Source organism: Anguilla rostrata, chromosome 6, assembly GCF_018555375.3.
Source record: "Anguilla rostrata isolate EN2019 chromosome 6, ASM1855537v3, whole genome shotgun sequence".
Lineage (NCBI taxonomy): Eukaryota > Metazoa > Chordata > Actinopteri > Anguilliformes > Anguillidae > Anguilla > Anguilla rostrata.
Genome location: NC_057938.1, coordinates 51,493,031 through 51,518,286, shown reverse-complemented (window position 1 = coordinate 51,518,286; position 25,256 = coordinate 51,493,031). Strand labels below are relative to the sequence as shown.

The following is a 25,256-nucleotide window of genomic DNA, read 5'->3' as shown; positions in this document are numbered from 1 at the left end:
TGTTCACAGGTCCAATGAGTATTCCTGCAGCATCAGCGCAGAAAGCCGACAACAGTGACATGCAATCGCCCGCAATGAGTCCCTCCTTCATATCCAGCCAGCGAGGGAAGATCCCGGGCAGGAAGAGGGGGAGGCCGCCCATCCGCAACGTCCCCAAAATGGACTTTCAGAACCGCTACTCCGAGTCCCTGTCGCCCCTCAAAGTTCCCAAGAAGAGGGGGAGGAAGCCTGGATTTAAGGTCAGCGTTGGGGCGGGGGCTGGGGGTGGGGGGGGGTCGGGGGTGGGGGTGTTATTCTTTGGGCTGCGAGCCTGTGGAGGTTGTTCACAATAGGCAGCGGAGTCCCTCTCCCACGGGGGGGGCTCTCTGCGATCTGTCAGACTGCACGCGACCCCTCCGCTATCGATCCTGCTATCCCCGCTGTCCTTGTGATAGCTGACGTTGCTATTGCTATCATTGCGATCGCTGTTGTTGCGATTACTGTTACGATCCCTGTTGTTACAATTGCTGTTGTTGCGATTGTTGTCATTGCTATTGCTATCATTGCGATCGCTGTTGTTGCGATTACTGTTACGATCCCTGTTGTTACAATTGCTGTTGTTGCGATTGTTGTCATTGCTATTGCTATCATTGCGATCGCTGTTGTTACAATTGCTGTTGTTGCGATTGTTGTCATTGCGATTGTTGTCCTTACGATTGCTGTCAATGCAATTTCTGTCCTTGTGATCGTTGTCGTTGCGATCGCTGTTGCTGCCATTGCTGTTTTTGCGATTGCTATCGTTGAGATCACTGTTGTTCCTATTGCTGTCGCTGTGATCTCTGTTGCGATTGCTGTTACGATCGCTAGTGCTGCTATCGCTGTCGTTGTGATTGCTGTCGTTGCTATGGCTGTTGTTGTGATTGCTGTCGTTGCTATGGCTGCTGTTGTGATTGCTGTCGTTGCTATGGCTGTTGTGATAGCTGTGGCTGTGATCGCTGTCGTTGATATGGCTGTTGTTGTGATAGCTGTCGTTGCTATGGCTGTTGTTGTGATAGCTGTTGTTGTGATCGCTCTCGTTGCTATTGCTATTGTCTTAGCCTTTGTCAGTGTGTGCATTTTGAGCGTTGTTTTGCGTCGTTTTGGAATTGCAAAATGAATGGATGTGGCCCGCCTTCTGTTTTTATTTTATTTTATTCATTGTATTTTTTTATTTAGTAATAAAAGATTCAATTGCACAGAAGACAATGCTTTTGCATCTTCATTGGTTGTGAGTACAAATTAAATTCGGCTTCACAAAGATTAATGCTTGTGCACTTGCGCTTTATTTGATTATGCCCTGTGAAATTAGTATTTGGTTTTTAAAAAATCGTGCAGTGTGAATTAAAAACAGCTTGCAGCCACTAGTGCTCAGTTTACATTGTAACCTCCTCGTGTTTTGCTCATGAATGAATGGCTGTGGATGGGCCTGATGCGGAATCTTATTTCCGGCATCTGGCTTGGCTGTTGATGGAATCGTTCATAAAATCCAATAAGATGGGGGGGGGGGGATCGCTGGATGAATGTCCCCAGGCCAGCCTCGACAAGACTGAGGCAGCTTTGCAGGAAATGAGATTCACACCCCCCTGCACCCCAGCCGCATTCTCTAACCCACTTTGTGTGTTTCTTTGAGAAGCTTTGCTCCTTTCCCTTTAAGGGCCTGATTTACTAAGACCTTTAGCATTTGCAAAACGTTTTAGCGCACGCAAAACTAAAAGCACCACCAATGACTGGTACAAAACAAATACCGTGACCAATCATTGCTGATGTTATTGGTTTTGCGTGCGCTAAAAAGGTTTTGCACATTCTAAAGGCCTCTGTGAATCAGACCCTTAGCCTATTGTATCTGGATCCTTATATACATTTATAACGTGAGCTAGCTGACAGGATTTCAAAACGCGTTTGAAAACAGAAAACAGAAGACTGGAGCCGTTTTGGATGACTAGCGCGTTGGGGTTTTACGTGCAGGCATTCCTGGAAGAAAAAGAAAAAACGGAAAAAGAAAATAAATGTAATAACGCAGCGAAGGGTTGTGCCATTCAGCTGGCTCTCTGCAGGATTCAGCAGCGACCGAACGGGTATTTTTAGAACCGAGGACAGAAGGTTGCCGTGACGGCGGGGAGTCCTACTGGTTTAAGTAACACGCCAGCGTTCCTGGCTTTCGCCGAGCTAATTGGTGCAGAGCCACACAGCAGTGACCCCCCCCGAGCCCCCTCGCCCACCCCCCCCCCCCCCAGGTCATTATGCCAGCTCATTATTCCTAGTCAAAGGTCAGCGCTGCCTGACAGAAGCCTTGATCCCCCAACCACCCCCTGCCCCCCAACCCCCCCCCCCAGACGAGCATCTCCACGGTGTCAGTCATCGGCCTCCTCTGTCGGGGATCGCGTCAGACTGTGGCGTCTCCCGGCTACCGCAGCAAATGGAACAGCGCTAACGCCAGAGCGTCTCTCCCGCCCTCTACCTCAGGGACGCGCTCCGCGAACTTTAAACTGGTGCATTAAATTTCCCTCTTTGCTCTTAGCGCACTGTGTGTGTGTGTGTGCGCAGGTGAACATGTTTTAACTGGGAGAGAACATAGGGACGCCTAACAGCATAGCCTCTGTTAGCCGTTAGCGGTTAGCCGTAACTTTCGCTTCCTAGCCACTGAAGCTTAATTCAAGCTATTTGTCCTTGGATGTTTTCTTAAGTATTCCTCAAACTCTGTCAAAGGTAGGATAACCACCCCCCCCAAGCATTTTTGACAGGGTCTGTTGTGGTTCCAGACAGGGAGAGCAGGCGGTTTCTGTCTAAATGGTTCCTAATGAGAGAGATGGTCTGCCCCTCCCTCGGGGATGGCTGGTTTTGGGATCAAACAGGGGTGTGGCCCGGCCGGGTCGGCCCGCTGACTTGCCCTCTGTTGTGCGTCTCTTGGCCCCCCCCCCCCCCCCCACCCCTCCACCCCACAGCTCAAACCCCGCCTGGTGATGACCCCCCTCGCCATCTCCCCGCCCAGCAGCACCCCCGAGCCGGACATGAGCTCCATCCCGCAGGACGCCGCCACCGTCCCCCACTCGGCCACGCCCCAGGTGCTCACAGGTAGGACAGGCCCCGCCCCCCCCGCCCCCCCTACTCCGCCTCCTGGAGCACACTCGTTCCACACCTACACACTTCGGCGTTCGTCCCGATCAGGCTGCAAGCAGATGCTAACGGCTAAAGGGTCCGGTTGGGTACACTGCAAAAACCAAAAAATGTACTGGTCTTAACGAGCGTTTTTAGTCTTTTTTCTATTACTTTTTTGCTAAATAAGACAAAACTTTTGCCAATCAGGCGAGTGCATTTGACTCATTTCAAGATTTGCCAACGGGGTAAGACAATTTCACTTGTCAAGCAAAACAGGATTTAAAACAAGTTGATATTTTCTACTTAAGAGAAAAAAAAAAAGGTTTTAGGTTTCATCACGCGACTAAAACGTTTGTTAAGACAGGCTTTTTTTTGTTACAGTGTACACATGGGCAAGTTTGTGCCATGACATCCAACCATGCTGAATCCCGCCTTGTGATTGGCTCCCTGCTGAGGCTGGAAGCTGCAGTGTCATTACTGAAGGGGCGGAGCTAACCCATTTATCATCAGAGATGGAAAATCCAGGGGTAAAAAGAAAGTAAAAGTCCATATGTTCCTTCCACCCATGAACTCCAGCCTGCTGACTTCATTAGGCTAATTAGTTCTACCTCCTGGCTGAAGAATGGTGCTAATTAGCACATCCAGATGATTTGAATTAAATACTGGGGAGGACTTTTACTTTCTCTACCTGGATTTTTCCACCTCTGTTCATCATTCCGTTTTACGGCCGTACCCGTCTGGAGTGCGTGCCGTCAATCTGCTCAGTCCGTACCAATGAAATGTTGAGAAATGCTGTTGAAAAAGGCCTTTATTGCCAAGCTTTAATCTTTTTTTTTTTTGCGCGTGAAGTACTGTTGAGTAATTTGAATGTGTCCAATTACCTTTCTGACATTACAAAAGGGAGTTGTAAAGGGAGATAAACACCCCCTTTTTTTTTCCAAACACCCCCATCGCCTTGCAAAAACTTGGCCCATACAGTAAGTAGATTGAGCAAATTTATAAGCAAGGCTAGGAAATTACTTGAAAGGCCTGTTTTTTTTTTTTTTTTTTTTTTTTGCTTCTGTTGCTTAAATTAGCTCCTCTTGATGTGTTAAAGGGGCGGTGTGTTGTCACCTCTGACACTGGGCCTCATTAAATTCTATGTTTACCGCGGGTGACATTTACAAAGTCTGTTCAATTAAAGGCCAGTGTTTTAGTGTTTGGAGGGCAGACCTTCCAGTGGCACAGAGGTCCTTTTGAGTGCGTGTGTAGCATCCTGTTTTTTTTAATCCTTGTGTGAAGTGCTCTTAGTTCTGAAATGTTCATTATTTATTCATTTGACTTTACTTTTTTTTGCCCTCCTTTCATTATGTTTCACCACAGAAGGCAAACAGTGGGGCAAAAATTACATTGTAAAAGCTGCTGATTTTATTTCATAAGCTATTAAGTTGATGTTCATTTTTTTATGTAACGTATAATTGTAGGATCTTTGAAGCAGACTCTAGTGATTAGCTGTGAATTATGTCATTGGTCTGATTGAAAGTAAGTAGCTTACGAATATAATCTTACTTGAGCTCAAAGTAACGTTGAGTTACTGCAGCTGATTATACCTTTGTACCAGAGTGCTAAGCAGTCAGCATGCTGAAGCATTACTCCAACTGAACGTGAGATTGTTTTTGTCTACACAATATGAGGTTGATGTTGTTAGAGGATCTAATACTGGAAAAGGTAAAACATAAAGCAGCACACTCATCCAAGGTTCTTGGCTTACATCAGGATTTGTTTAAGGCTGGACTTGCATTAGGTGTCCATAATATGTTCTACTTGGCCAAAAGTATGTGGACACCTGACATCCAACATCTCATACAAAAGTATGGACATTAATATGGAGTTGGTCCACCCTTTTCTGCTGTAACTGCCTCTGCTCTTCTGGGAAGGCTTTATACTAGATGTTGGTGCATTGCTGTGGGGTTTGCCACTATTTCTATATGGACCTGTAGTGTTCTATATGTGCCCGGGGGCATTGTCATGCCGAAACAAGAAAAGGAGTTCCCCAAACTGTCGGGGAAGCACAGAACCTTCTAGAATGTTTGATTGTATGCTGTAGCATACAAGATTTTCCTTCAGCGGAACTAAGGGGCCCATGAGAAACAGCCCTGGACCAAGGCGTGTCCAGATACTTTCGCTCACATGGTGTAGCTCTTTTCGTACAGGGGGGGGGGCTCAGAGACGTTTGTCACCGTGGTAACATACCGTGACACCCCCCCCCCCCATGTTTTGCCTGGGCTGGCTGGAACCTGGGGTGTCCCTCTCTTCTTCGGACAGGATTTTTTGAACCTCTGGGGTCTGGGTTTTTTTCGTCGGCGCGTGTCCTGAAGAAGCTGGCGGTTTTGGCGGGACTGGCGTGACCAAGCGGACGTGTCTGCCGGAGTGCGTGCGCGTGCGATGTCTGCGGCGGCCTCCGAGGGGCCCCGTTTCGCCCCCCGCGTCTCGGCGCGCCCTCCCTCCACCGTAACCGCAGGAGACTTCCTCTTCGGGCCCTCGCAGTGTGTAAAGGTCGCCGTGGTTACTTGTGAACAAACGGGCGGGGTTGATTTACGCGCGCGGTGGTCCGGGGGGGGGGGGGGTCAGGGGGGGGCCGCGTTGAGGCCCTTCACGTTTGCGCTCTCTCTCTCTCTCTTCCGCACTGCTTTTGAGCGCCTTTTTCTGCCCCGGCCCGCGAAACGCCCGTTTAATTCAAGCGGGGAAAAGATAGCGGCGTGGGCCCTGACCCCGAGGTCAGACCTGGTCACTCTCCTCGCTCCGGTGGAAGCCATCAATCTCCAGCCTGGGGGGAGGGGAGGGGAGGGGAGGGGGAGGGCTGTTCAACTCCAGCTGACCTCAGGGAGCTTGCTTATAATAGCTTTCGTTTTTATTTATTCGTTTCAGTCAGCACGCCAGAGTAGCACAGTTTTTAGGGGTGGGCTCCTCCTGACTGATGCAGTCCTCTCATTGGTAAATGCACTTCCTGTGCGGATTCGCTTGGGAAAGACATAAAGACGTTTGTCTTTTTCTCTTTCTTTTTTGGCTGGGATGAAAGGATGGATGTAAATTAGATTATTTGTGAAACGGGCACTTTGCACCAGACAGGACCGTCTGGGAATCTCGTTCGCACGGAGGCGTTTGGTCCTTCTGCCCTCCCTCTGAAGGATTCCTCATTTTTGCGCGGGCGGAGAGGCGACCCCTCGGCTGTTTTCGGCACGGTCTCGCTCGCGCCCCGTTTTGAGGGGGGGGGGGGGGGGGGGGTAATTGGGGCGAGGCGGCGGCGGCGTAGCGGGCGAGCCCCTCCTCTCTGGGTTTCTGCGGCGTTCGTTTGGATTCTGTTACACGGGCCGGTGCTCACCCTCGATCCCTCTTTGTTTCCCTGAGCTGCGGAGGCGCGGTGGGGATCGCGTCGTTCCGTGGGGGGGGGGGGGGGAGGGGGTGATCCGGCTTAGCCGGGTCTGCGCAGGCAGCGGGGGAGGGGAAGTTTGGGGGATCCCCCCCCCCAGACCGTGCCCCCCGCTCTGCTCCATGTCTACGCAATCTTCACGCTGCTTGTCTCTCTGGCACCGGGAGTATTAAAAAACTGTGCCGTATACAACACCGTGGGCAATTGCCTCGAGCTCTCCGTGACAGCAAAAAAGCCACAACTGCCCCGCCCCCCGGGGCCCCCTCGCACCTCCAACCCACCGTCTCCAGCACGCACACGCCCACAGTCCTGCAACACACTACCAGCTGCCTCAGCCTCCCCCACCCCCCTCCCTTCAACCACCTCCACTCAGTGCAGCCCACACGCTCCCAGCTACCTGACACAACCCTCCTCGCCTCTTCCCATGCAATACACGGCCTCAGCACCGTGCATTCAGTGCAGCCACCTCTCACCCCCTCACCCTCTCCCATGCGCGATGCTCATGTGCTCAGAGCTTTAATACAGCCCCCCCCCCCCCCCCGGATGAGGAATTAGCCAGCGCATTAGGCACGGGCTGTGACATCAGAGAGGGTGTCGTGTGCCCTGGGAGCACAGAGCAGCCGAGGCTCTGTATTCAGGCCAACAGGAAGAAGAAACCCCCTTTTTCCCCTAAACCGCCGTCTCACAAAGCAGCTAGCCCGTTGCGCGACTGCGCGGGGAAAATACGATCAGGCAGGAGGGGGGGATGGGTGCTGGCTGGCTCCCCCCCTCCCCTCCCCTCCCCCAGCCCCCCCCCCCCCCCGCACCTCCCCCAACTCCCTCCCCCTTCCCTCTCTTCCAAGCACCGCTTTGATATGGGTTTGTGAGGAGAGCGGTGCCTTGTGGGTACTGGATGCGCGGGGAGATTGCTGCTCTCAGATTGCGTTGTTTGTGATTCGGTGCGATTCGCCTCGATGGGGAAATGACACAGTTGCTCGTTTAAACGGAAGGGCCCCGGAACTTCACAGAAGTGTTGTGTGTGTGTCTGTCCCGCATGAATGCTAATACGGTGCCTCGCCGTCGAAGGGCGCGGTGTCGATCGCCCCCGTTTTGAGTGGCATCGTTCTCTTGTTGTTCTCGGAGTAGCATAATGCCATTTTCTGCATAATGGAATATGTGGCACTGCTTTTTGGAAAATACGTTGAAATTTGCTTTGAATTATATCGGTTATTCGAGCGTCGACTTTTATCAGTTCATTGGGCTGTGGAGGAAAAATGTGCTGAAACGCTGTATAAAGCTGTTCTATGCAGCCTGTATTGTGCTTTTCAGCTTCATGCTCTTGCATTGCGGTGGGGAATTCATTAAGCCAGTGCTGTTGATCATGATTTTCATTTTGTATCTGACGGAATTTCTTTTTCTTCGGGGCCAACCGTGCATGAAAAATGTATTCATCTTACGCTTTTGTTAATGAAAAATGCGTTTTTTCCAAATGCTGAAAAAAATGAACTCACAAATATTTGAAAGTCTCTCACAAATATTTGAAGCCGGAAATGAATTTCAGATAAATATCGAGGGAATCCGCCAGTATTTGCAAATTAATTGTCGGTCTGTGAAATAATGCAATAGATTTCCCATTTGGTTTCTTTCGGAACTGTCTGGCCTGAATTGTAAAGCGTTTCCCACAAAATGGTGGAACCACGTCTCCGACATCACACGCGTGTTTAATGGCGGCTTTCTCTGTGATTTGTGATTTTTTTTGTCCGTCTTATTTTTCCTGGTGTTTTTAGAAATTTACTTTACACCCTTAATATGTTTTCTGGGGAAAACAGAAAATTTTAAGGAGGCTATACATAGATGTGCGATGGTAACCTTGAGCTCAAACCTCATAAAAATGCGGGTGATCGCTTGTATAAACTACACTTTCAACTGCCAGTGTTGGATGCTGGGAAGCGGAACATCGGATCTGATTGGATCACTGACCATCCTGATAAGGCTTTCACTGTTTCCATGGGGGGGGGGGGGGGGGGGAGATGTATGGAGGAAGGGCTGCTTTTTTACTTCTTGTGCCTCTCTCCCCCTCTTTGAAGTTGACCTTTTAAATATAGATACAGTTTCTCTGCTACCACATATCATAGCGTACGATGGCTTGTTTGGGGTCAGGTCAGTGAATCGGTCCGGAGTTTGTGGTAATATATTGTAGAGCCCCCCCACGTGCCCCCTGGACAGCTAATGGATCAAAGGTCATGACATTCCATCCCTGGAGGGGGGCGGGGGGGGGGGGGGCAGTGGAAGACGTGAGGATGCATGCATTACCAGGGAGGTGTGTGCACGGGGGGGGGGCTTTGTTACTCTGTAACCAGTGGTCCGCTAGCCTGTTCTCTTTTGGTTTAGCAGCGTTTGTATTTACATGCGTAGCAGAGTCGCTGGGGAAACTGCACACTCGAGGCTACGCGCTGTGGCTCCTGGGCATAGCCTCGCGCCGTGGCCCTGTCGCGCGGTAATGAGCTCGCTCGCTACGGCGCGTGGGGGTGGGGTGGGGGGGGGGTGAAGGCCGCGGTGGCCGAGTCAAAGAGAGGCCACCGCGCGGTAAACGGGGGACGTTTGGAACGCCCGCCACCTTTCGTTCCCGCGGTGACCGTTGGTATGCTCAGCAGAGGACATTCCATATTCACCTCAGCCCCCGATACAGGAAATGTGATTCTCACTGGCGAACGCGTCTCAGCCAAAATAATTAGAGTTTTCTCACATTTTCTCAAGTCTGGAAAGGGGGGAAGAATTTTAACACTCTGGTTTTTCTGCATCGTTCACCAGTTTCCCTGGGAAGTATTAATAGATTTTCACAGATATGACATGTATGTGTTGCTAATATGGAATTTTTTTCTTTTTACACTATGTAGTGTGTTTGCATAATGAGTGGAGGGAGATATCCTGCCATTCTAACTACAGTTGTAGAAACTTCTGCAGAATTTGAGTATGTTAAATACAATGCTTTGTGTGCAGTGTATTGATCTGTGTTTTGTTAGACCTGAACATATATTTTGCCAGAGATATTGCATATCATTGTTACTGATGTCATCTGTCTTTAACATTGAGCAAAGATATTTCAGAAAACATGATTAAATGATTATCCTTAATAAAGAAGGATAGATGGAAGGGAAGGAAGAAGGAATGAAAGAAGGAAGGAAGGAACGAAACAAAGAATGAGAAAGAAAGGAGTGAAGGAAGGAAGGAAATGAATAAAGAAAAGAAAGTGACAGAAAGAAAGAAAGAAGGCCTGAAGTAAGGAAAGAAAGCAAGAAATGGAAAAAATAAAGGACAGGAAATGAAAGACAGGAAATGTGACCCTTTTGTCCGATGTCTGACCCCTAATATCTCTGCGTTTTCTTCCTCCCTGTTACTGTGTCTGCAGTCTGCATTTACATAAACAAGCAAGCCAACACGGGTCCTAATCTTGACAGGAAAAAAGTGCAACAGCTCCCTGATCATTTTGGGCCTGACAGACCCTCAGTTGTGTTGCAGCAGGCGGTGCAGGGCTGCATTGACAGCGCTTTCCAGCAGAAAGCCGTCTTCTCCCTGCTCACGCAAGGGTACGGCGGGGAGAAAATCTCAGGTACGGCATCCACAGAGTGCTTCGGTGTTCCCCCCCGAAGGGCTCCCCATTGCATTACATTTATTTGGCAGGCGCTTTTTATCCACCAGAGCGACGTACAACGCAAAACTCCCAAACTCCCCCTCTCACGTTTAACCCTTTTGGTTTGTACAGTTTCCCCTCCTCCCTCCCATTCCCCTAACCAGCCCCCACTCACCCAATCCCTATACAAAATGAAAGCAAGTACATTTTTGTCACAGTACTCGACTTCTACCTTAAAATCGAATCATTCCCACAGGGCAGAGGTGTTCGCATTTTAATACGAACGTGGCAAAGTAAATCGGACCCGGTGAGACTCTTAGGTAGTCTTGCTCTGGGGAAAAAAAAATAGAAAGAACAAAAGACCCATTTGGTTGTTTAATGACCTTACCGGTCCTGGGTCATGGTTTATCGTACAGATCGCTGTTTTAGACAGTTTCAGGCCCTGAAACTGGGATTCGATTTTGATCTTCGCTCCTTATGCGAATGTATTCTCTTCACAGCGGCTAAAAGGAGTAGAAACGGATTAGTTCTCCGCCACAGTTTTCCGCCTAGTTTTTGCCTTAATCGATTGCAGTTGCTGCTATCGCTGCGACAGTTACGTCTCGGGGTGAAAATGATGTTTTTCCCGCACGCTCAAAAACAGATCTTCGCGGTGTGGTGTCCCCCCGCTCGAATTGAATCTTAATTTTAACATTTCCCGTTCGACGTTTCACGCAGAATAATTCCGTCTCGGGAAAGCAATCGGCATATGAACGGAGAGCGAGAACAGCAAGTGCGGATTATTTTTATTTTTATACGTACACCTCTCTGGAGAACAGTTTCGTAATAAGGCGGGAATTTACATATAGACGGCTTTTGATGGACAGACGACACTAGACGGGCGCAGTATGTAACTGCATTCCTACACCCTCTCCCCCGCTCTCAATTTTTACTGTCGCCCGACATTATTAATCACAAAGTCCCTGACATATTTAGTCTTACCTTGTGCACCTGTGCCAATGTCTTTTCACAGAATACCATTCTGTTTGGGTCCTCAGCTGTTGAGTTTTATATATAATTTTTTAAACATACTCACTGTGTATGAATAAATGAATTAATTCACTGTTTGCTTAAAAACGAGCCCCATTTAAACCTTAAAATTAAACTTTAAAAGCCCATGGCCCTCAGAATAGCCAAAGGGCCTTTTGTGCGCAAAATGTATCTTTCCATCCTAACAGTACCTTTACAAGCTAGCTACGCTAACTTTATTGATATACATCGTTTTTCTTTAAAAAAAAAAAAAAAAAAAGAATTTAAAGCTAAATTTAAGCCTTTTTTTGTGTGCAGATTTTGCCCCCTCTGCTCCGACTCACTTTTTTATGGTGTCGTTTTTTTTTTTTTTTTTTTGCAGCCACGTTTGACGGGAAGCAGCACCTTCTGAGTCTGCCCGTAGTGAACAGCGTTGGCTACGTGCTGCGCTTCCTGAAGAAGCTGTGCCGCAGCTTGCACTGCGAGAACCTCTTCAGCGACCAGCCGTTCGCGCAGGCCCACGCCGCCTCCGCCTCCTTCCACTATGAGGGACACGCGCACTCCAGTACGTACGCGAGCGTCGCACACGCTACACACGCTACACACGCGGCACACGCTACACACGCGACACACGACATCCTCTCCTTTCTCTCCCAGTTTTTATTTTTTATTTTTAAAGGGGCGATATAGCTCAGGAGGTAAGACCGATTGTCTGGCAGTCGGAGGGTTGCCGGTTCAAACCCCGCCCTGGGCATGTCGAAGTGTCCTTGAGCAAGACGCCTAACCCCTAACCCCTAACTGCTCTGGCGAATGAGAGGCATCAATTGTAAAGCGCTTTGGATAAAAGCGCTATATAAATGCAGTCCATTTACCATTTACCATTTTTCCCCTGAATAATTACACACACAGAACACCAAAAAGGAGCAACAGAACCAGACTTGGGTCAAATACGTATTTGTTTTGGACTCAAATACTCTTCTGTGCTCTATTGATCTTGCCTGGTGCAACTGAGCCTGCCAATATGACCACTCTCACTTTTATTTCATTGGTTGCAATACACCAGACAAGATCAGTAAAGCGTAGAAAAGTATTTGAATCCAAAACAAATAGGTATTTGACCCAGGTCTGAACAGAACAAAGCCTTTTTTAACTCTAGTTGCATCATGGCGAAAAAATACTTATTTAAATAACTGAGGTACATGCCCATCTGTGACACACCATTTATAAAGTAAAATAAATACATAGTTATGTGAGCTGTAGTTTTTTTTATTTTCTTCCAAGTTTGGTCTCTTCAAAAAATGGTAAATAGTCTCATGTAAATGTGTTGTAGCTGCAGTATTTTTTTATCTGATACTGGCACTGGTAATTAAACCTCTTGAGTGGAGCTCCCTTGAAAAACAGATTTTTTTCAATTTTTTTTATCTCAGTTGGATTCACCTGAATAAATAAAACATACGCAATTATAAGAAAAGGAAGAGATAATTGAGCTGTCACTGACCTAAGCAGGAGAAGCCAGAGACTGTGACGTTGTGGAAATCAGGATAATTCCTAGCTGTTGGAGGACAGCGGGGAACGCCAGCTGTGTCTGTAATTGGCCGTGCGAGGCCCTCTCGCTTATCGAGCAATAGCGGAGCGCGGCGGGCCGCGGACGGTCGTCATGGGCACCGTAAGGTGAATAGTGATTCACCTGTTGCCACGGGGACGGGAAAACCTGCTTCCTGTTCTGGCTCTCTCTGCTCTCTCTCTCTCTCTCTCTCTCTCTCTCTCTCCGCACTGCGTCTGGCCTCCTCTCTCTCTCTCTCTCTCTCTCTCTCTCTCCGCACTGCGTCTGGCTCTCTCCGTCGCCGGCGATGGATGGAGGGAGCTCGTCTCGAGCGCCCCCGCCGTCTTTGAAGTGCCAGACGAGGGATGAGGGACTTAGTCCTTCAGCGATAGCATGTGCTCCATCATGTGCGAGTGTTGAACATACAGAGAGGGCCCCAGGGATGGGGGGGGGTGCAGGGGTTTGGGGCGGTAAAGGGAGGGGCGTTTGCACTCTGTCACTTATAACTTCCCTCGTAACATAAGCATAGCATAGCATAACGTAATGATGAGAACAGGCATTTCAGCCAAACAGTGCTCGCCATTTTTCCTACCACTGCAGTGTGTGCCTAGTGCTCTGTTTACCTGCAAGCTAGATGGTGTCTAGCACTGTATCAAGCCTGGTATTGAGAGTTTCTGCCTCCACTTCATGACCTGGCAAACTATTCCACACAGCAACTGCTCATCTGCGTGAAAAAATATTTCCTAACGTCTGTGCGGAATTTACCGTTGGCTAACTTATCCATTTATGCCGCCTCGTCCTACTAGCAGTACTCACCCTGGAGAATCTCTTCTGTGCGGTACACATTAGCTTGACCTCTCATTGAAACAGCACTGTGGTTGCCCCGGACACAGATTGATTGATCTGTAGGGGGTGTTTTTTATTTTATTTTCCAAACGTGGTGATTGGACCTCAACGTGTGCGCCTGTCGGACGGTGACTGACAGAGAGAAGGGCGTTCAGTCGTGCCCTGATTCGGTTAGGGTCTGTGAGAGTTTGCGCCCACGGGGTTCGTAGGGAGTCAGATGCCACCTGGTGATCCTGTGCCACGGTGCGCAGCTGGCAGATACCAGGCCTGCCCCCTGCCCCTCGCCTCGCATACCTGGCATACCTGCGGGCGCTTGAAGTGGCCCCTGGACGTCTGGGCCGCATGCCAGCCCCCCCCCCCCCCGACCAGGATGATAGCCCTGGTGCCGACCGGCTATCCATCGCTAAACGAGGGGGGGGGCAGCCAAAACTACCGGCCTGCTCGTGCGGATCAAGGGAACAATGAGCCCTGTGTTAGAGGCCCGTTTAACTGTCTGTCTGGTGCCTTGGGAAGATAGACTCATCTCTCCTGGGCCAGAAAAAAAAAGGCGTTTGTTTTGTTTTTTATTTTCTCTTTTTGTCAGATCACGGTTCCTCGTGTCACATGGGGATTCTGAGTCTTCAGAGAGTTTGGGTGTTTGTTTGCGATTTGAGGTGTTTAGTGTACAGTCTGTCGCCTTTTTAAAAATTTTTATTTTAAAGCTGTTTTTAACCGTACCTCAGCATGTCTTTCGTACAGTCAGGTGCCGTGCGGGAAATTAACGTTTGTGTGAAATGCTCCTATTTTAACTCCAGGCGGGGTGGCAGGGTGAACCTCCATCACGGCGTTAGGGTCATTAATCTCTTCTGCCTGTAAGTGCAGGCCTCATCCCTTTTATTAGGAGGTAAAGGGTAAAACAGTTATTTTAAATATGAATGGCCCCCGTTTCCCAGGGTGATATTTTCACCGTGGGGGAGTAATTTAATTTCCCCTGGGAGGCAGGAAGCCCCCCCCCCCCACCCCTCGGTCTGATAACGTTGTTTCGGGGACGGCTACGGTACCTGCACTCCACGGTCAGACTCTTTAAACTGCCACGCGTACCGAAATCGCTGCATTTACATTCACTTAAAATGGAGTCTGCCCCCCCCTCCCCCCCGGGGAAAATGAATTAAGCTGACACTCGGCTCGGAGGGAGCTGATATTTCATTGTGGCGGGTCCCGCGATTGGCCGAGACGTAGACGCGTCGCTATGGCAGCGATTGGAGGTGATTTAAGTTAGTGTACAGCTACGCGCTGCGATTGAAGGTGATTTAAGTTAGCATAAGGGCTGCACATTGCCCCATAGCTCCTTCAGTGCAGTTTAGCCCCACTGTTCTGTCTCAGCCTCACGCAGCCTCTGCTCGCCTGAGAGCGTCACCCTCATTGCACGCACATCCAGTCTTAAATACCATCCTGGCTGTCGCACTGTAGCATTTATTTTTTTTGTTGTTGACATTTCAGATGTGTAGCGGACGCTCTTATCCAGAGCAACCTGCACAGCTTGCATTCTTTTGCATGCCGTCCATTTGCCCAGCTGGATAATTACTGCAGCAGTGCAGGTTAAGTGCCCGGCTCTGGGGCACAGCAGCAGTGGGGAACTGAACCTGCAGCGCAGCTACGGAGCTCCGTTCTGAGGCGCACTGATGATCAGAGGCTCTGTGAGACACAGCCGCAGGTCCCTCCCTGTGGATGGCCTGCGGTGTGTTGAAATAACGTTTATTGTTGTGATCAGTAAAGATACTGCAACACTTCTCAATATAAAGGCAATCGCGCATATAAAAAAAAAAAAAGTATATATAGTACATTGCTGTGAAATATGTTTATCATTAGGCCTGTATTTTCAAAAGAAGTCTGCGTACTGTATTTGCTGTATGTTGCAGCATTTTTCATTTCCCCCTGGCAAACCTCTCTGGTTTAAAGGATGTGAGTGTTTAGGGGTGTCCGGTTCTGATTGGCCGCTGCTGGCAGCGCTGGTTCTGCTTGTTGTGTGATGGCACTGTAGGTCACATGACAGGCGGGTCACTGGAGGTCACGGAGCGGCGGAGCTCCGGAACACGAGCCGTTGGCATGGCGACGAGTCTCGTCGCGGGGCTGGGGACGGCTGTTCCCCGGGCGGTCAGAGGGACAGCGCGTCGGTCTCAGGTCCCTGGATCTCTCGCGTTAGACGTGGGAACATGTCCGCCATTTCTTTTTTTTTTTTACGATGCGCGTGGAAGCGCTGCGCTGTGATTCGAGGTCGGTGAAATTGATTAGATGTGTCAAAAGACATCGTTTTTGTTCTGCTGAAATCTCGTGCAACAGCCGAGACTTGCCCTTGGGCGTCGCGTACTGCCGAGATGCACTTGGCCGCTGTCTCTCTGGAAAAATTACATCTAGAGTTTATTTTGCTTGAAGAAAGCAAATAACCATTCTGTTATTTGACTGCTATGTTCTGTGGGTCACACTGAAATCACAGAAGACTGCGCGCACACACGTATGCACACTCGTACACGCCCACACCACACACAGCATCTCAATACTGTACACTGTATCTGAAATATTTCATGTTCACGGTGCATTTCCGTCCATAGAGCTGGTTTGTCCTACAGTACGTGCTGCTGTTGCAGGGTTCCTGATGAAACCCAAATGTCTTGTCGATGGGGAAATGTAGTTTCAGAGCAGAGGATCCGGTGCGGATCTGCAGTCGGGCGGAGACGGATCTTTTGCGTCTGCACATGCTCAGTCCGAAGCTCCCCGTGTACACGGGGGCTGTCTGATGCCTTCTGCTCAGACGTATTGATGTTGAGGGGGAGATAACTGTCCTCTCCGAACGCGAGCCGTCTCCCCGCTCCCTGCATGCTGCTGCTGCTGGTTTTAAGTGCTGCGGCGTCTCTGTGCTGCGGCGTCTCTGTGCAGAGCCCGATCTTGTGCACGATGCAGGTTGTCCTTAATTGCATTATGTGCGCATGCATTATGCATGAGGCCCATAAGCAAATGTAATGAGCGGACAGACTTGGCGGAGTGCACTTAAATATCCAGTAAATGTATCCGCACGGGGATTAGGGTGTACGTTTTCTCCTTTCGGGCTGTCTGCGCTGTGTGTGTGTGCGTGTGTGTGTGTGTGTGCGTGTGCGTGTGCGTGTGCGTGTGCGTGTGGTGTGCTGTGTTGTGTGTGTGTGTGTGCGTGTGATGTGTGTGTGTGGTGGTGGTATCTTGTGTTGTGTGTGTGTGTGCGTGAGTGTGTGTGTGTGTGTGGGTGGGTGGGTATATGTGTGTGTTTGTGTGTCTGTGTGCCTGTGTATGTGTCTATGTGCGCACGGGTGTGCGTGTGTGTGCTTTTCTGTGTGTGCGCGTGCCTTCCTTTGTGTGTGTGTGCGTATGCTTGTGTGTGTGTGTGCATGTGCTCTGCACTTGTGTGTGTCGTGTGATGCCTGCTTTTCTGTGTGCTGTGTGCGTGCGTGCGTGTATGTGTGTGTGTGTGTGTCTGTGTGCATGTGCGTGTGTGTGTGTATATGCACGTGTGTGCACTGCTCATGCTGATTCCCATGCTCCTCTCTGTGTGGAGCGCACAGACTCAGACTCGGGCCTGCCTCTGCAGTACAGTGTTTATGACGCAGCCTGGCAACACTCCGTTGCCCCGGCAGCGGTTTCCGTGGTTATGCTGTCATGACCAAGTCAGTGTTCGGGGGGGGGGTGTGATTTCCCCTGGCTCAGAATACCTGGGGCATCCCCACACCCAGCTGCCCCTCCTCTCCACTGCCCACACACACACACATGCTGGGCAGTGCCAACCGCCAGATTCTGGGTCACCAGGCCCTCCCTCCCTCCCTCCCTCCCTCCCCGGCCCTCAGGCTCACGGGTGCCGTGCAGCACTCTCTGGCGTCCTGGTGGAAACTGGGTTACGTCCCCAAGGGTTCCCGTTTCAGCCCTCCGCCACCTCCGGCTTGTCAAAAGCTGATCTCGGATCAGTTCTCCGCCAGGCGAGTGCATCAGCGGTGGTCTCCGCGGTGCACTCTCCCTGATCTGGGATCAGTGGTGTGGAGTATCGATGTTCAGGAGAGTGGGGAGTGGAGGGGGGGTGGTGTCTGGATGCAAGGAAATGCTCCTGTGGGGGGGGAGGGGGGGGCATTATTAATTGTCTGCTGCACATTGTGTTCTGCCTGTGCCTGAAGACAACTGACTGTAGTAGTGACACTGTAATTGCTTACAGTAGTTTGGGTAATTCAAAGATACGTCCATCCAAATTTAGTGATTTTAATTTAGTGAAAAGTTGAGAAACTTGTAGTTTTTTTTATCCTGGAGGCCTGCAGTCTTTGCTGGTTTTTGTGATTTCCTTCCAGTCGGCAGCCAATGTAGTCCCATGAAAACCAAAGTGCAGGAACACAACATAAACCAGCAGATACAGTCAGTGGCTCTCCGGGACTGGGGTTTGAGTTCCCTGGTCTAGACTGGATTTTCCCCATCGGTTCACTGATATGGGCGTAAGATTATTGTGAGCAACTGTGTTTTGTGAAGATGGGGGTAAAGCTAGCTTGCAGAGAAATATGCATCTTTCTTCTCCACAGTCCCTTTATTTATGACACGGGCAGGAGAGAGTTAAATATTTTTACGATTCCGTGGCTGCTCCGTGATTTCAGGCGAGTGAAGACTTTGTAAATATTTGAGTGACCACAGCAATAATTTATGCAGTCTCTCTGTCTCTAAAAAAAAAAAAAAAAAGGACTGAGAGGAGACTGTGTGGAGCCTTGTGTTTCCAGCGAGGGGCTTACGCGTGTCTTTCTTCGTAATATTAATGTGAATATAATTTATGTTTTAGCTATAATATTTGTTCCGGTTTATTTTTAACGTGGGTCGATATATATGATATATGACTGAAAAGAGATGTTGCTGTAGTTCGAAAATGGACTGAGTGCACTTCTCTGGCTTATATAAAAAAATGGCTGCTTTATGTGTAACCTTGCAGGTGTGAGTCGGACGAGGCATTTTCACACCAGAAATAATTCAGCGAAAGAACAGTTGGAAGAATACTCAGTTGTATTGTGTGTAGCTGCTGATGTGGCTGGAGCTTTGGTCGTTTGTGGAGGAAGCACTTGTTCTGCTGACCAGAACACCCCTAGGTTTGTCACTGCAGAGTTCCTCTGTTGCCGTGGGTTGCTGGTGACACAACGATCACTCAGCGATCATTCACAATAACCCCGCCCACCCATGTGTTGCTCCTAGCAACACTGCCTTATTGGACGAGCGTACAGCTTCTCTCGTAGGTAATTGGCTCTGGCGGATGGATCAGTTGAGAAATGTCCTCACCGGTCAGTGTGGATTTTGTGACTGAGTTTCTTAATGTCAACGTGCGTCAGTAATAGGAATTAAGGAAGATTATGGAAATAACGCAAACAAAATATTCCTTAATTCCATAGATCTGCAAACCTGAAGTTAATAAGTGTGAAATCCAGTTCTGTTTAAATGTATGAATATTATTTTTCGTTTTTGCTGCCATGAGTCAAGTACCCGTTTCCAACCTACCTGAAAGCTCTGTAATTACCCTGTACACCTGTAGTACTGTAGAGTTGGATATAGAAGATTGTTCATGAAAGCAATATCCTGGAATAGCCTCGTCTTAACTAAAAATGTTGAGTGTGCGTCGTTACTGAACGTAGGTTTGAGAGCGCCCGCGGTCTCCAATGCCATTTGAAGCCGTTTGTCGGCGACTAATCGCGTTGGCGTTCTTTAATGATTCGCCGAGATGCAACAGCGGCAGCCTATTAAGCGTATTTTGGCAAAGTTTACCCATCCATTGCAAAGAACAATAAGAAAAGAAAAAAAATCTTATGAATAAAATATGAAAGCTGAACACGTTTTCTCTGTGGAATGGGATTGCATCATTTTTGCAGCACATTGCATGGGAGCTGTGCAGGTCATTAACCAGCCTGTGGCGGCTAGAAGCTCGGTGTGTCTGTGTGCTTGTGTCCACCAGTGTCCGCGTGTGTGTGTTTCTGTGCGCTTGTGTCCACCAGTGTCCGTGTGTGTGTTTCTGTGTGCTTGTGTCCGCCAGTGTCCGTCCGTGTGTGTGTTTCTGTGTGCTTGTGTCCGCCAGTGTCCGTGTGTGTGTGTTTCTGTGTGCTTGTGTCCGCCAGTGTCCGTGTGTGTGTGTTTCTGTGTGCTTGTGTCCGCCAGTGTCCGTGTGTGTGTGTTTCTGTGTGTTGGTGTCCGCAGTGTCCGTCGTGGTGTTGGTTTCTGTGTGCTGTGAGTAGTCTGTCCGTGTGTGTGTTTCTGTGTGCTTGTGTGCGCCGTGTCCGTCCGTGTGTGTGTTTCTGTGTGCTTGTGTCCGCCATGTCACGGTGTGTGTGTGTTCTGTGCGCTTGTGTCCGCCAGTGTCCGTCCGTGTGTGTGTTTGTGTGCTTGTGTCCGCCAATGTCCGCGTGTGTGTGTTTCTGTGTGCTTGTGTCTGCCAGTGTCCGTCCGTGTGTGTGTTTCTGTGCGCTTGTGTCCGCCAGTGTCCGCGTGTGTGTGTTTCTGTGCGCTTGTGTCCGCCAGTGTCCGTCCGTGTGTGTGTTTGTGTGCTTGTGTCCGCCAATGTCCGCGTGTGTGTGTTTCTGTGTGCTTGTGTCTGCCAGTGTCCGTCCGTGTGTGTGTTTCTGTGTGCTTGTGTCCGCCAGTGTCCGCGTGGGTGTGTTTCTGTGCGCTTGTGTCCGCCAGTGTCCGTGTGTGTGTGTTTGTGTGCTTGTGTCCGCCAATGTCCGCGTGTGTGTGTTTCTGTGTGCTTGTGTCCGCCAGTGTCTGCGTGTGTGTGTTTCTGTGTGCTTGTGTCCGTGTGCGTGAGTGTCCATGAGTGTCCATGTGTGCGTGATTGCATGTTTCTGTGTGCTTGTGAGTGTCCGTGCGTGTGTGTGTGCATGCTTGTGTGTGCTTGTGAGTGTGGTTTTGTGAGTGTGTGTGTGTGTGTGTGTCAGCGCGTGTGTGCATGTGTGTGAGCATGCACGTGTGACGGATAGAGAGAGAGAGAGAAAGAGAGGCAGGCAGTGTCCCTAAATGCATAAAGACATGTCCAGTCAGTTATTGTGTCCTGAGGACAAAAGGGTTCCATACAGTTGCCTTTTGGAAATAATTCTGTGGTGATCCCACACCTTTTTTTTTTTTACACAGATACATTGTCCTCGCTGTTGCTCTTTCTCACAGCCCGCCCTTTTTTCTCTGTCCCTCTCTCTCCTGCGCTTTTCCCGCTCAGCCGAGACGTCGATGCCGGAGGACTACCTGGTGGACCCCATCGACTCCAAGCGCTACTCCGTGGACCCCAGCGACTCCGCCTTCAACGCCATGAGCTCGCCGTACCCGCCCAAGCCCTACGGCTACCGCGCCTGCCAGCAGTTCCCCGCCGGCTCCAACGCCATGGGCATGTGCCGGCAGCCGTCCAGCCCCAGCACCTTCCAGGAAGGAAACAGAAGTGGTAAGAGCCAGGAAGCAGGAAGCAGGAAGTGAGACCACAGAAAGGCGCAGGCCAGGTCCGAAACAGTGCACTTCCCTGCTGTTGCGTATAGTTGTCGAGTACACTGGATTTAAGGGCCTTGTCCATTTTACATTACATTACATTACAGGCATTTAGCAGATGCTCTTATCCAGAGCGACTTACAACAAGTGCATCAGTTCAAGGTGCAGAGGTGCAAAAGAAACACACTAGAGTGAAGTGAAGATCGTAGTGCCAGAAGTGACCACATAGATCAGGACTCCAACCCTGTAGAGTAACCTGTTCAGCAAACAAACAAACAATCCTGCCAAGTACAAACTAGCGCTGAAATCACATTTGCCTAATCAGAATCAGTCCAGGACAGTGTGTCTTACCCTGGCCTGTCCCTCTCGCCTCTGTCCAGCCTACAGTCCGTCTCCAGAGTCACAGGAGTCCAAGCCGCCGCCCAGCAAGGACCCGTCCACGTGGTCCGTGGAGGACGTGGTGTGGTTCGTCAAGGACGCCGACCCCCACGCCCTGGGACCGCACGTGGAGGTCTTCAGGAAGCACGTACGTCCCCTCGCCTATTTATTCATTTATGTTTTTTTTTTGGGGGGGGGGGGTTGGGGGGGATTCTCCCACCCTCTCACCCTAACACTGGACATCGCAAACTGCACGGTCAGCAGTTTTTCCCCAGTTCCCTTTCAGCTAGAATTGTCCAACTTTCCAGTTAAAGGTTATGAAAAGTAAAGACTTTGAGATTCTTCAGACTAAGTAACAGAGACAACAGGGGGAGGGGGGTAAATTCTGTGTCTGGATGGGCTGAATGTCTTCATCTTGGCATTGTGTGTTCTTATGTTCTCATCTTCCAACGATTTTCTTCCTATCTTTTTTTTTTTTTTTTTTTACGGCAGGAGATTGATGGGTACGCGTTGCTTCTTCTGAAGAGCGATATGATCATGAAGTACCTGGGACTGAAGCTGGGGCCTGCCCTGAAGTTATGTTACCACATCGACAAATTAAAACAGGCCAAGTTCTGAGTTCTGAGGGCCCGACAGATCAATTTTTTTCCAATTAATAGCATTGTTATGATGAGGGGGCGGGGCGAATGCAAAGTTAATAGTATTTATGTTTTTTTTGGGGGGGGGGGGGGGGGGATTTTTGTTGCCTTTTATTTACTGAATGAAGTTCAGTTTTAAGTTGGAGGGCAGCTACCAATGTCGAAATGGTGAAAGGCTCTGTTTTGGTGACAGAGCTTTATGTGGACAGCACTGGCATCTCCGGGTGATTGAGTTTTGTACTGCGGGTGAGAAAACAAAAAAAGGAACACTGGTGCTAGTTCATGATCTAGTTGAAGCAACCCCAAGTTGCTCAAAGTGCGCCCCTGTACCCCTTACCGTCAGATTTGCCTTATTGATGCGTGGAGAGCATACCATTGGTTCTTATGAAGAGGGAGTCGGATGTGTCTATTTTGTCTGGACTTCACACACCGGGTGATTCAGCCCCTCTTCCACCTTAGCTGCTGTGACAACTGGGGGAAAATTTTGGGGGAAAAAAAAACTTAACTAGGCAAATAGCGACCTTGATAATGATGACGATGGTGATGATTACTGTGGTGCTGAGATGCCTCCTGTTTGAAGGTATTGGGTAGCTGAGGCCAGATCCTGATGTCTGTAATTAGTTTTGATTCATTGGGGTTTTTTTTTTTTTTTGTTCTCCTGTTTGGGTATAGAGGCTCTGAAGCCTGCTGATATCTCAGCAGTGCGCCCTTCTCCAGAACCTTCTCTGGACGTTAATTTGGGATGTCTGACTTTGGTGACCTTGGTATTCAAAGAGACAGGATTATGGACTCGGTGTGTGGTATGGTAGTGGGGGGGGGGGGGGGCGTGATAGATTATCAATATTTATTAATATCGTAAATTTGACTGAAATGGGGAGCATGGTAATTAAGCATTACTGTTAATGCAAAAATGAAATTAAAAGTGCATAAGGTGATCAATTATGTCAGAGAATGCACTTGGGGGAGGAAGGGTTCACTGCCTCCTTCATAGCCCTTCTGTGTGTATTTATAACGTAGTAAACTGACCCAGTCAACTTTGGCTGTTTTTAACTAAGTGGAATTCCCACACGAGCTTCAGTGACGTAAGCGCCGTCTTGCAGTCTTCTCTGTTGGCACAGAATCTGGAGGGGGGAAAAAAAAGGGAAAAAAGCAACGGCAAGACCCAGCCAGGCGCAGAAGAGTCGGGTCTTGCCTGAAACGCTCACCTTCTGCTGCCCCCTGTTGGTTGAGTAAGGCATAGCAGTACATGCCAGCCACATCTCAGCGGGTTGAATTGCCACTCGTTGGGTCACCAGCACACACCACTGTCACAGCGCAGCTACAGTTGGCGCAACTGTGAACGACACGAGGCAACAGCTCATTCAGGTGATTCATTATTATTACAGCCTCCACTATTACTATTACTGTAGGTGCATAACCCCACCGGACTCCTGCCAGAAAACAAAACGCATCCGAACACACACTGTTTAATATTCACAGAAGTTCTGTTGTTTCTTTAACGCAGATCGAATTCTGACGTTGTGCTTTTGATTAATTTATTACAGTTAGGCATGCATAATCACCTTTTACGCGCAACGCGGCTTTTATTAAATAACTGGGCTTTAGGCGTGGGTGCGCCGACGGGGTTCTCAACTCTTGCACATATTTCAATAACCGTTACGTTCTGGCCTTTCTCACAGTGACCCTTTGATTTTTAGATGTCTTAACAGGGCTTATTATAAGAGTCACGATGTGCACAACACCTTACCAACCGGTACCCAGTACCGAAGTAGGCTAGATTTTCCATTTGGATGTTGGGAGTAGATTTACATTTTTTGAAAATTGATTTTTCTATCATGTGGAGTGTTTTTTTTTTTTTTTTTTTACATGTTTCAAAAGAAGTTAAGACTGAATCAGCAGTTGGTTAACACATTCAGGTAAATTACATTTTTTTCCCTTTTCTTTACCATGTTCTGGTTTGATGGGGAAAGATATATGGCCACAGGAAAGGTTTTTTTTTGTTTGATTTTTTTTTTTGGGCGGGGGAATGTTTTTCATAATTTGTTGGTCTTTGGTTTTGAAACATATGCAGTATATACGAGCTTGATGTTTTATATGTATCGCGGTACACTTGTAAATAATGTCATTTCAAAGTAACAATGTATAATCAAAAGAACATGGTACAGTCATGTAGTATGTTTTGGCGAACATAACCGGAATTTGCTATTTTTTAGAACATCCTCGAACTATTTAAACATAACTATATAATGTTGGCGCTACGAAAAAGTTTGTAAGCAACTGTTAAATTGCTTTGCCATCATAAGACTTTTCCCGCTTAAGCCATACAGGCTACATTTTGCGCTTTGATGTTCTGAATATTTTTTCGTCTGCATCAGAGAGGTAGCCCTGATTCTTGAGTTCAAGTCTCCAACACTATCGTTTCAATAATGTAGCGGTCTCGTTTGAACTTTTTCAGCTAAAAGCTGACGCGTGCGTAATTTTTTCCTCCAACTAGCTTTAAAAGCAGAGGCACTTAGTGCTTCAGAACCGAGTCCACGAAAATGCGTTTGCCATTTTAATAGAAATACCACCGTTAACAGTACTCGACTAAAATTGCCTCTAAATCCAAATGAAGCTAGTCAGTATAAAAGCGTTCAGCTTTGCTTGTATGTGAATACGTATTGCATTTTGTGCATTTTTTTATCGATATGTGTATCTGAATGCTGCATTTTAAAATGATTAGATATAAGCCACGTGAAGAGTAATTAAAGCAGAAATGTTACTTAGATTATGAAGTTTGGATATGGCTACCAGGACGGCTGCTACATGGATCACTCATGTTGGTGCTATATTTGACTGTGTATTTTTTTTATTTTATTTTATTTCGTTTGCTTTAGTGTTGTGAAAATTTGTGTGATTACAACGGAAAACAAACCTGCGTATCTTATGTGAGTAATAAACGGAGCGTTGTACTATACGAATAAAGCATTACACGTTACCCTGACATTTCAGCCTTATTTTTTACACACTTATCTATATTTTATTTGTGAGGGTTTTTAGTTTTATCTGTTTTTAATATCTTGTTCCAGGTTAATAGTCACTATGGCAACCTGTCTTAATCCCCGACTGCTTGGTTAAACATTCCAAATAATTCTGCCGTGGACAATGAAGTTTTCAAATGATAAACTTTTTAACGAAGCACAATTCTAAAGAAAGCAAATGAAGTATTAACGGTTTCGAGAATGCATGTTA

At 48.4% G+C, this 25,256-nt stretch overlaps 1 protein-coding gene across 7 annotated transcripts in view; it reads left to right on the top strand.

The window, feature by feature from the left end:
* scml4 (Scm polycomb group protein like 4) overlaps positions 1-25,008 on the top strand; it is a 50,536-nt gene extending 25,528 nt beyond the window's left edge. For all 7 annotated transcript variants that reach the window (XM_064340423.1, XM_064340420.1, XM_064340419.1 and 4 more), the window contains 7 exons: positions 10-239; positions 2,961-3,090; positions 9,912-10,112; positions 11,524-11,706; positions 20,750-20,968; positions 21,390-21,535; positions 21,880-25,008. In XM_064340423.1, the coding sequence (XP_064196493.1) occupies positions 10-239; positions 2,961-3,090; positions 9,912-10,112; positions 11,524-11,706; positions 20,750-20,968; positions 21,390-21,535; positions 21,880-22,005 (1,235 nt within the window). In that variant the 3' untranslated portion in view covers positions 22,006-25,008. The remainder of the gene's footprint in view (positions 1-9; positions 240-2,960; positions 3,091-9,911; positions 10,113-11,523; positions 11,707-20,749; positions 20,969-21,389; positions 21,536-21,879) is intronic.
* The last annotated feature ends 248 nt before the right edge of the window (positions 25,009-25,256 follow it).